This window comes from Sander vitreus, chromosome 9 (assembly GCF_031162955.1).
Source record: "Sander vitreus isolate 19-12246 chromosome 9, sanVit1, whole genome shotgun sequence".
Classification (NCBI taxonomy): Eukaryota; Metazoa; Chordata; class Actinopteri; order Perciformes; family Percidae; genus Sander; species Sander vitreus.
Window position 1 is genome coordinate 19,387,491 of NC_135863.1, and position 10,369 is coordinate 19,397,859.

Genomic DNA, 10,369 nt, shown 5'->3' on the forward strand with positions numbered 1-10,369 from the left:
CCTGTGACTCCCATGAGTGTCACAGGACAGTGTACAGGACACCACTAACCGGACAAGACAGTTTTTGCTACCACTGCTGCTGGAGAAGTCCTCAACTGGTGACATTTGACTTTATGACAATTGGAGAGGACTTTTTTTTTTTTTTTTTTTTTTTTTTACATGCAATGAAGCCAAGACTATAAACCTGACTTTAATAAGTAATGTAATGATAGGAAGGTCAAAGTCCAACACCACGTGTACAGTATCCAGCTTTGTAACCAGGGAGTTCCAACTGTACAACACGGCCGGAGTTAAAACATTTACTAAGAGATTATGAGGTATGACTCGGTTCTAAAGACAATTAACTATTTATGGTTTAAAATTATGAAGCAAAATAGTTCATGACTGAGCTACTGTATATCTTGTCTACATGACTTTAAAAACGTATTTGGAACTCAACTGTGTAAAATAACTAAATAGTTCCTGTGCTTTTGTTGACCACGGAATGAAGATTCATTGTTCAGCAAGTTTAATCAGTAACTAAGATGATTGTGTGGTTTATCTTGCTAGATGTAATAAGAAATGAGTAATCATTTATGAATCATGTCTTGCTGACACAAACATGACTATGAACATTAGGCACCAATATTTTTTTACAGTCACAGTATATAAATATTTGTTTACATAAAGTACTGTGATGTATACATAAACTTTAAGAATTCTGTCTTAACCATTTAGATGGGTTTGGCTTGTGTATGGACTTGTATATAATATATGTATGTTTCTCTTTTTCAGAGATTTGCAAGTATTGCTATTGCAAGTAAAAATCTTTGGGGCCTCTACCAAGTCCCTGTACGAACCGAAGTACGGAGTGTGGACTGAGCTGGAGAGATGCCAGTTCATCTCCTGGGCACTGCCAAGGTGCCCTTGAGCAAGGCACCGATAAATTATGTTGTACACACATTATGTAACACTGAAACATTATCCACTCTGTTTAGTCTAACTGGTTTGTGCCCGTATGAAATTAGACTGTCCAGCATGCTCAAAGTAGGTTGCTTTATTGTTATTTTGAGATTGGAATCAACGTGCTGTATTTACGGCACCAAACATTTTAATATCCTTTACAAAAGCTACTATTTAGATAGATAGATTTATTTATCACTGGGTGGGAAGGGGGAAATTTGCAGGTCACAGCAGCAGTATATGAGTAAACCACAAGGTACAGAGATTAGTGCAAAAACAAGTGTCATACTCGAGTACTAATATCAAAGTAAAAAGTATGCCCTTTTAGGCATGTGCATGCATAAGTGTGTAAATAGCAGTAAGGAATCTGAAACATGAATAACTTGCAAAAACTATGCAAAAGAAGTACCAACACACCAATCACAGGCCTACATTTCCTGACACCTAAATATCCCAACAGTGACAGCTACAGCGAAACACAAGTTTCCAACGATGAGGATTACTGAGACAGCACAGAGCTTCTGAAATTCAGAGGTGCAGTGGTTAGAAACAGAAATGAACTTGCATCTTTACTGTAATGCATGATTTGTATGGTGCAGACAGTTGTCGTTATCAAAACATGTTCTATTGTCATGTCGATAGGCTCTCACCATTTTTCTTTGTTGCCTCCCTCTTTCACCATGTCTTTGACTCCCTGTAACAGAATATAGTAACAAATATTATTTTGTTCTTCATAAGAATCCATACTGTATTTTATGCATATTAGTATTATTCACACAGTACTATACTACAAGTCATTCACCTATTTGGCTTCTCCCCAGTCCTTTACTTAGGATACTGGTCACAGAAACCCAAATTAAAAACAGGAGCATCCATATTGCGTAAGCGACCATCACTTTCAGAAGCCAAGAGTCTTTCCTGTTATTTCTGCAGTTGTCAATCTCCAACACACCAACAACGACAACTGCAGCTGTGAGTGAAAAACATTTGAACAGGCAAAAGTTTGATATTTTGGGAAATGTGCTTATTTTCATTCTTGCTGAGAGTAAAGGCCCAGACACACAGAGCCGACGGCCAAACGTCAGCAGAAAAGGCATTTGGGCTGATCGGTCTCCCCAAATTGGTCAAAAAAAGTGCCTCGGAACACACCAAAGTGACGAGACATAATACGTCTCCATAACAGCAGGCGGTGCTAATCTGTATTGTCGCCCAAAAATGAAAACCGGCAGCTGATTGGACGAACACGTCATGTGGGTCTGGTTTCTCCGGAAATTCAAAGACAGACATCATGGCAGCTTGTTCAGAATACGATCTCATATTTTACTAAAATAGTTCACCGAAACGTGTTTCTGAAACATTTTAAGCGATAAAAGGCCATGCAGTTGCTGAATCTGTCTTCATTTCAGATCGACAAAGGTCAGTTTAAAAGATTTTCATCAGATTTTGAGAGACTCTAGTCACGCTCATTCCGCTCCCCGTTTCTGGGTTAGCATTCCACCAATCAGATGGGTCATTTGAGTCTGACTGCCGGCAGTGCCCGCCCCGCCGATTATACATGTCAAATCGGCCAAAATGAAGGACGACGGCCCCTCGGACGGATGATGGCACGGAACACACCAAACAGACTTGAGTCGCTGACCTCGCCAGACTGTCCAATGGCCGATTATCGGCTCTGTGTGTCCGGGCCTTTAAATGAGAAGACACCACTCTGGTATCTGTCTGTTAAATATAAAGATACAGCCAGTAGCTGCTGGTTAGCTAAGCATTAGCTTGAAGCCTGAAAATAGCGGGAATCGAATAGGCCCCCAGGAAGTGCGCCAGGCTTTGAAGCAAATTGAACATAGTGGTGAAATGGTGGAATTGCAACTCCAGGTCCATCACGTGATGGCCTCTGACCAAAAATGACTTTCTCCTATAGACTTGCATGGCAATAGACACGTCTGCAAATCAGTGGATACATTTCTTTTAGCGCCACAACCCCTGCAAAATGATTCATTTCACTATCAGCATTTTATCTATTCAGTCCAACAACATATAAAAAAGTCAAAAAGAGCTGGGGCGCCCAGATAGCTCAGTTGGTACAGCTGGCGCCCATATATAGAGGTTTACTCCTCCATGCAGCGGGCCGGGGTTCAATTCCGACCTGCGGCCCTTTGCTGCATGTCATTCCCCCTCAGTCTTTAGTTGTCCTGACAAATAAAGGCCTAAAAATGCCCAAAAAAAATCTTTAAAAAATCAACCCCATTCTTGTTGGTGGAGCGCTAAACAGGAAGTAGCCGACTCGGCCAGCGGAGATCTCTAGTGTGCCTGCTCTATGGGCCCCATAGTGCGGAAGCATTGCCGATCATCCAGGTAATTTTATATGTTTATATTCATGTGCCACTAAGCAACTCGGGGCTCCACCTCAAACGCTGTACCCAGTTATTCTGTGTCAAACGCCAAGCCGTAAATAACAAGATATACAATGTTAATTACTGAGTTTTAGAGGTGCTGATCGGATGATTTTGTCAGATATTCCGACATTTGCGGACTTGAGCAGATGCCAAAATTTATCCACATGTCCACGCAAACTGAATTGACCTTAACTCTCAGCAAGAATGCAAATAAACATTGCTTTAAAGACAATAAACACGTCTTCTCAAAGAGAAAAATTAATGCAGTAAAGTTTACTATTTTAAGATTAAAATCAGGTGAATGTCCTTACTTGAAAAAATCACATGGATGACAGAACACACTTTGACAGTAAGGTCACAAATCTCCTTTCTTGAAGAAAACAAAAGAGCAAGACAAACAACTGTGAACAAAGTGTTGATGTAAGCATCAAGTCAAATATTAAGGCAGAAGAAGAGAAAGTTGAACTCACAGTTCATGACTAGGTCCAATTGGTAGACAGACGATTACCAGCTTTATGAAATTAAGCACTATCGCCACACACACAAGAGCAACAAGAGTGACCTAAACATGCACACACACACACACACACACACACACACACACACACACACACACATATTGACATATACACATAAATATAACCTCATGAAGTTCAGAAATGTGGATGTAGATATAGGGAAATGTTGAACAATACATATTATAACTCACTTTAATGGAATCAGCCAAACAAAACAAGACCACGGCCGTTATTTCAACTGCCGCACAAAGCAGACTGCAGAGTATCTTTAACACCTACATATAATAAGAAATAAAATGCACTTTAAATAATCTTAATACACCTGTAGTATTCATTAAGTTTATACACATACTGTAAGCACAGGATACTGACTGAGCCTTCAAATGCCATATAGCACTCATATCATGCTGATTTGCAGTGATTGTCTTTATATGGGATTTTACATTTTAAAAAGATAAAATTAAATTGTTTTAAAGACAAATTATCACTCATTACATGAAATATGCCATTAAAGTTCCTCATAAAATAAAAAATGATTGGTTAGGCATTCTGCAAAAGTCATTCAATGGCTCTAAACTCTAACTCTGTTACCTCTCTATATAGTTTTTATTGTTAGTGGCAGGGTCTGCCATTTTCAGCGCCAGATTCAAATGACCTACCTATGCTATGCACCAGGAACCAATGACAACAAAAGCCCCCCTACTCATGCCTTACCTTATTTAGACGACAAGATAAGGGTCTGTTGCGGAGGGTAGTCGCCAATATATTAGGCAGCTCCTTAGGGGGGGAAAGAGCGAGAGGGAAATTCTTCTGGTACAATGTTTTTGGGTAGGACTATTGTGTAACTGCATTTACTGGGTGACATAAGTTTATAAATACCATACCGTTTTGACTACCACCAAAAAACTGTCGAAATTCATCCACACAATGGCTGCTCCCTGAAGATAAATCAAGAGAAACAGCGAGGAAGAGTGTAAATAAAAATGTTGAAGTTTATATGGTTCATAGATCTCTGCACAGTGTCAAAATACCATAATAAAATGTCATATGTGTCCCTCCTTACCTGTAATAGGTTGAAAATGATTGCCACTTGAGTTGTCATGCTCGTCTTTGCAGTATTTGGCTTTGTAGTATCAGAATCACTTGGCGTTGTAGTATCAGAATCACTTGGCGTTGTAGTACTTTGCTGTGTAGTACTTGGTGTAGTACTTGGCGTTGTAGTACTTGGCTGTGTAGTACTTGGTGTAGTACTTGGCTGTGTAGTACTTGGCTGTGTAGTACTTGGCGTTGTAGTACTTGGCGTTGTAGTACTTGTGGTAGTACTTGGTGTTGGTGATGGTGTGGCGGGTAGAGTTAAATTAACATTCATTGGGTTCCAGAATTTATCATAAGCTTCAACAAATGTGGCTCTGAAACATGTCAGACAGACACAGATGTTAATGTCAATCATTTTGCTCCGCATTGTAATATTGACTTTTTGAGGTCAGTCAAAGTGTATGAATGCCTGAAACTGATGTCCATTTGATGTTCTCTCTGCACTGTCCAGTTAACTCGGATCTCATTCTTATTTTGATTGTTTCTTTGACTAACAGCCGTGTCCTGAGGAGAGACACACACAGGTAAACCAAGTGTCACTCCCAGGCATAAGAAAGATTAATAAGGCTTTGACCTTAAATTTACACTTCAAGTTTAATTAAATGTGTCAATTAAAATATAAATGGAAAGTGTGTATATTTAATTAATTAATTCAATGCATTAATTACAAATATTAATGATGAAATGGGATGGGTACTTACTGCAATATCACTGCACTTCAGGAGTCGAGTTGTTGTAGGCTCAAGCTGGATGAATTTTCCTACTACTCTGCCTTTCTGTCGAGCCTCCAACATAAATCCCCTGAACATTGTGGATTGGTTGCTCTTGAGAGAAACTGCAAAACGGTTTGGAGAATCATCGGGGCGAAGGTGATAGGGCAGAAAATTAAGATAGATTAGTAATAACCTTAAACCTAGTGAATGACCACTGCAACAAAGGTTGATAGTGATAAACAAGCTTCCAGGAAAAGGGATCCAATAGTCTCTGTACCTGTAATAGGGTCTTCCTCGTTGCCGTGTTTGAAGACGATCTCAAAGGGCGGTTCAGTGTTCAGAGGTTCGATAGGTTTTCCTCTTTTTATATGATCAGGTAACATTGATTCACATGACTCTGGAAACATGCCATTTGCAAACCCATGCACCTTTGTGATGATGTTAAGGCCAATCAAAATCCACAACCACATCTGTAAAACAAGCCTTCTTTATAAACATGCAGTCACTGGGGATCAATAACCTTGACCTGAAAACACCATTCCAGTGACATTCAGCTGATGCATTGGTACCATAAGTATCATTATAGTTCCCCAACTTTTTAACACTGTCCCAATATAAACACTCTTAAATTAAAGTCAGCTCTTAACATTATAGCAATTTTTTGATCGGAAATGCAGTCTGCTAGAATATAGAGCCAAAACAAGGACTCTCAAGCTCAGAATCACTCGATGTATGAAATGTGTATATGAAATCCTTAAGGAAAATAGGAATCATTTAAACAAAATTAAGCCTAGAAAGTAAATAGCAATAATTTTTAAGAGATCTCTCTAACTGTTTCATTCAAATTCAAACTTGAATTTATAGCACTTTAAGACCTCAGGGGCAAATAAATATACAAAGATAGTAACAAAACTTTTCTCTTACCTTAAAATATTTGTATACAATGTCCAATACCATGAAACCAAAAGTCACAATACAACCTTAGACACTTATACCTTAGAATTTGCTGTCTAAATCTATTGAAGAAAAACAGAAAAGCCAATCCTTCTACTGTTAGTTGTGCGTTGTGTACTGCAAAAACTCAGCAGACTGAAGGAGGAAGTTAGAAAGGACACGGCTTGAACCTACCCACACGCACAGCTACAGTAAATGATAAAGAACATACAATTTCCTTTTATTGCCGATTGTTTTTGTAGTAGCATCAGGTTCCATAATTGCTCCATCTGCAGCACACCGATAGCACTACACACAAAACCGATGCAGTCTGCAGTGCCAGGAGCAAAACAGTTCATTGATAAATACCTCAAATCAAAATAACTGTCAATTGAAAATCAATCCATAATGACACATAGAAAATCAAGTGTGCTTAGTCCCTTGAAAGTTAATGTAAATGTGCATGCTCTTTAGCCAGATACCTGTAGATGGTCGTGATTTTCAGGAAAAGGATGCTGCTGTAAAACCTAGTAAAGAAGACAAAAGTCACAATTTTGCAGAGTGTTTCTGAAAGCATAATAATGATAACAGTTATCACTGTTAGGTGTCTAAATTGAAGTGTATGACAAAGGCTGAGTGTTTGAATGCAAACCAGCAATGTTTCGTGCTATACGGCGTGCAGAGGGTCTATTTCCTGTTTTAAAAAAAACTGTTGTTCTATGGTGCCAGCACACAGATGCGCAGGTCAGATTAGTTATACAGTACAAAGACAGCATTGCATGTTACATGACTTTGTTGTTTTTATAACATTTCGCTAAATGTTTGTTACTTTTAATGGGTGTAAGTTAATCATATGAAAAACATTTGATCTCAGGTTTTACATGCTGCTCTTGTCCATAGAAAGAGATGTCTAATGAAATTAAAATGTCTTTTATTTCTCTTTAATAGATATAAGTCTATACAGTTTGTTGAACATATGAATTTGCTGTTAATGGACATTACATTGGGTAGAGATGCACTTCTTCTTTACATTGCTTTTTACTAGGTGGGACCATTAAAGGTTTAAATAGGTTTACAATGTTTGACAAGTTTAATTTTACACTAATCTGTAAACCACTTGAACTTTCTTTTTTGGCAATATATTTATTAGTTTTCCCTTTCACAACACATAGAAGACAGATACATTATAAAATCCACAGGAGAGGGAAAAAAAAAAAAGTACAAAAGACTAAACAATAAAAAACAAACAAACCAAAAGCAGGGAACACCAGCTCAGATTCACACACACACACACACACACACATCACTAGAGGTCCTTGCAGCGTGATGGCAGACACCAGGTTCTACGTAGTTCAGGTAAAGTTTCCAAATTTTATAGAATTGGTCTGTTTTTGAATGTAATATAGATGTAAGGTACTGTAATGGCACTAAATCAAACAACACTATCTGCCAGCCATTAACAGTTGGTACTTTTGCAGAAATCCACTCAGGCAGGATCTGCTGCAATAAAATGTTCTTCCTCACAGCATACAGAATACAGTATGATCGCTTATTGTTTCGGCATGGCATGACCAAAGACAATGCGTTAGAGTACCCGTTTCTGTCTTGCATTTAAGGCACATGGGTAAAATGATGTCTACGGAAGGGGGATATATGCGTTTTGTGTATAATCTTAAATTGATTTAGTGTGCCTTCAGATATCTTTCCACTCTTCATCATTGATTGTGACAGATAGCTCCTTCTCCAATGTGTGGACATTGACAGTTGATTCAAATTCGGGCAAACTATGTTAATATACAATCTTATATACTAGCATCACAGCAAAAAGGTTAACAAATCCCTTACATAATTAAATATTTGAAAAACCAACATTTAGCATATGACACAATGACAAGTGCAAACTCGTCCTCACAAAAGTGAGTGTATCATTTTAAATGAACATCATGGCTCCACTTCCACTGCAACTAAAGAATAATATTTTTTACATGCCCATTAAATACATGACTTTGCTAGTAAATAAATGTAACAAACCACATATGTGAAAAGGTTTAACACAGACACACAGCAATACACAGAAAAGCTCAGATTTGAATATTGAGTGCAGCTTACACTAGTCATTTTTAAATTCAGTAATGCAGCAGAAAATGCAAGGAAATTATATACTTAAACAGCAACTAGTACATTGATCCACGGGAGAAGGTTGGCATTCTAACCTGCTGTTCTTCATCTGGACTTTGGCAAATGAACCTACGATGCAGCAGTGACTTTAAATGACTCCTAAACTTCACACCAACAAATGCATAAAAGACAGGGTTCAGGCAGCAGTGGGAGAAAGCAATGAGCCGGCACACATAGAACGTATAGTCAAGCTTGATACTTGCTTCACAGGTATAAAGTGATGGAACCACATTGTTAGCCAAAACACTTAGAAAAATGACCACATTGTACGGCACCCAACCGAGGAAGAACACAGCCACGATGCAGAAGACTAACTTCACTGCTCTGTTCTTTGTGTGAGATCTTGTTCTTGTGATTCTCCACAGTATTCGAATGTAGCAGAAAGCCATCACTGCAAAAGCGACCAAGAAAAAAATGTTCTGTTGAAAGATGCCAATTCTTTTCCACACAGTCTCTTTGTATTCACAGCCAATGGAGTGTTTATCTTTGTGGGGGATCGAGACGAGGGTGCTGTAGAGCAGGGAGGGCATGGCCGCACCAATACTGACTATCCACAGTAAGAAAGACATATAAACTCCAGTGCTGCGACTGAGTTTGAGTGTGCTCAGGCCAGACAGAGGGTGTACCACAGCCAGATACCTGTAGATGGTCATGATGGTCAGGAAAAGTATGCTGCTGTAAAACCCAGTGAAGAAGACAAAAGTCACAATTTTGCAGAGGACTTCTGAAAACAACCATCCCCAGACGTGGTAAATTGCCCAGAAGGGGAGACCGGTGGTGAAGACGAGGTCAGAGATGGTCAGGTTTAGGATAAACATGTTGGTAAGAGACTTGAAGTTTTCGTACAAAGCCAGGATTACAAGGACGAGGATATTTCCTGTGAGGCTCAGTGTGATCACAACAGAGAAGAACACGGGAATGGCAATGGATCCAAACTTGACCACCTCACCTTTTTCACAGACTTCATCCTGATAGTTATTGTCATAGTCATGGCCGTATTGGCTGTCATTGGAAGAGTTATTCATTGCTGTTCAACTGGATCCTATAAAATAATATATATATATATATATTTCATTGTTTAATGCAAAAAAAGAGTTATAATGATGATCTTTTTACAATGACTATAAGTGTATATATACCTAAAGAGGGTGCACTTAACGTCATGTAACACTGGAACTCCTTTAATAGGAGCATAATAGTATGTTACTATAGTGTAATGTTACTTTAGTGTGTAAAGAAAAAAAACTGACCTACCTCTTGCTTGATGGGACTGACGTTATTGGATGTGATGCCTTTGGTCTACTCACAGCTTAAAAAGAAGTAGCTTTCATAATATCGTGACAGGCAGTGCTTTCTGTTCCTAGTTCCGTTATATAACTTGAGCTGTTTCACCATACAATGTCCTCAGCTTAGCTGGATTTGTGGTTTTGGCTGTTTATTTGGACCACACCTCTGAGAAAATTTGCCAACTTTCTCATCAAAAAACAAACACTATGAAGACAACAAGATGTGGTCGAAAGCTCTGGAAGCCTTTGAGTTAAGTTTAAAGTGACCTGCAGTGCCATTTATCAATCTAGATTGTTTTGGTGCGAGTTGC

At 38.7% G+C, this 10,369-nt stretch overlaps 2 protein-coding genes across 3 annotated transcripts; both read right to left on the minus strand.

Annotated features, from left to right (window-relative positions):
- Positions 1-1,021: 1,021 nt before the first annotated feature.
- On the minus strand, positions 1,022-7,412 carry LOC144523514 (uncharacterized). Its single transcript, XM_078259105.1, has 12 exons — positions 6,586-7,412; positions 5,939-6,131; positions 5,650-5,783; positions 4,917-5,452; positions 4,738-4,791; positions 4,568-4,630; positions 4,045-4,128; positions 3,806-3,897; positions 3,647-3,705; positions 1,745-1,912; positions 1,593-1,636; positions 1,022-1,463 (listed from the first exon to the last, which is right to left on the minus strand). The coding sequence occupies exons 4-12, from the start codon at positions 5,313-5,315 to the stop codon at positions 1,371-1,373; spliced, it is 1,056 nt and encodes a 351-aa protein (XP_078115231.1). The 5' UTR covers positions 5,316-5,452; positions 5,650-5,783; positions 5,939-6,131; positions 6,586-7,412; the 3' UTR covers positions 1,022-1,370.
- Positions 7,413-7,508: 96 nt separating this feature from the next.
- On the minus strand, positions 7,509-10,193 carry LOC144523515 (chemokine XC receptor 1-like). Of its 2 annotated transcripts, none has more exons than XM_078259107.1 (2): positions 10,023-10,193; positions 7,509-9,814 (listed from the first exon to the last, which is right to left on the minus strand). In XM_078259107.1, the coding sequence occupies exon 2, from the start codon at positions 9,795-9,797 to the stop codon at positions 8,769-8,771; it is 1,029 nt and encodes a 342-aa protein (XP_078115233.1). In that variant the 5' UTR covers positions 9,798-9,814; positions 10,023-10,193; the 3' UTR covers positions 7,509-8,768. The 2 variants fall into 2 exon arrangements, with proteins under 2 accessions (XP_078115233.1, XP_078115232.1); XM_078259106.1 differs by having other exon boundaries at positions 10,027-10,186.
- Positions 10,194-10,369: the final 176 nt, after the last annotated feature.

Coding starts and splice junctions, on each gene's coding strand:
- LOC144523514 (XM_078259105.1), bottom strand. CDS start 5,315: ATGCGGAGCAAAATGATTGACATTAACATCTGTGTCTGTCTGACATGT. Junction 3,706..3,805: donor ATTGGACCTAGTCATGAACT/GTGAGTTCAACT, acceptor GTTTTCTTCAAG/AAAGGAGATTTGTGACCTTA. Junction 1,637..1,744: donor ACTGGGGAGAAGCCAAATAG/GTGAATGACTTG, acceptor ATTCTGTTACAG/GGAGTCAAAGACATGGTGAA.
- LOC144523515 (XM_078259107.1), bottom strand. CDS start 9,797: ATGAATAACTCTTCCAATGACAGCCAATACGGCCATGACTATGACAAT.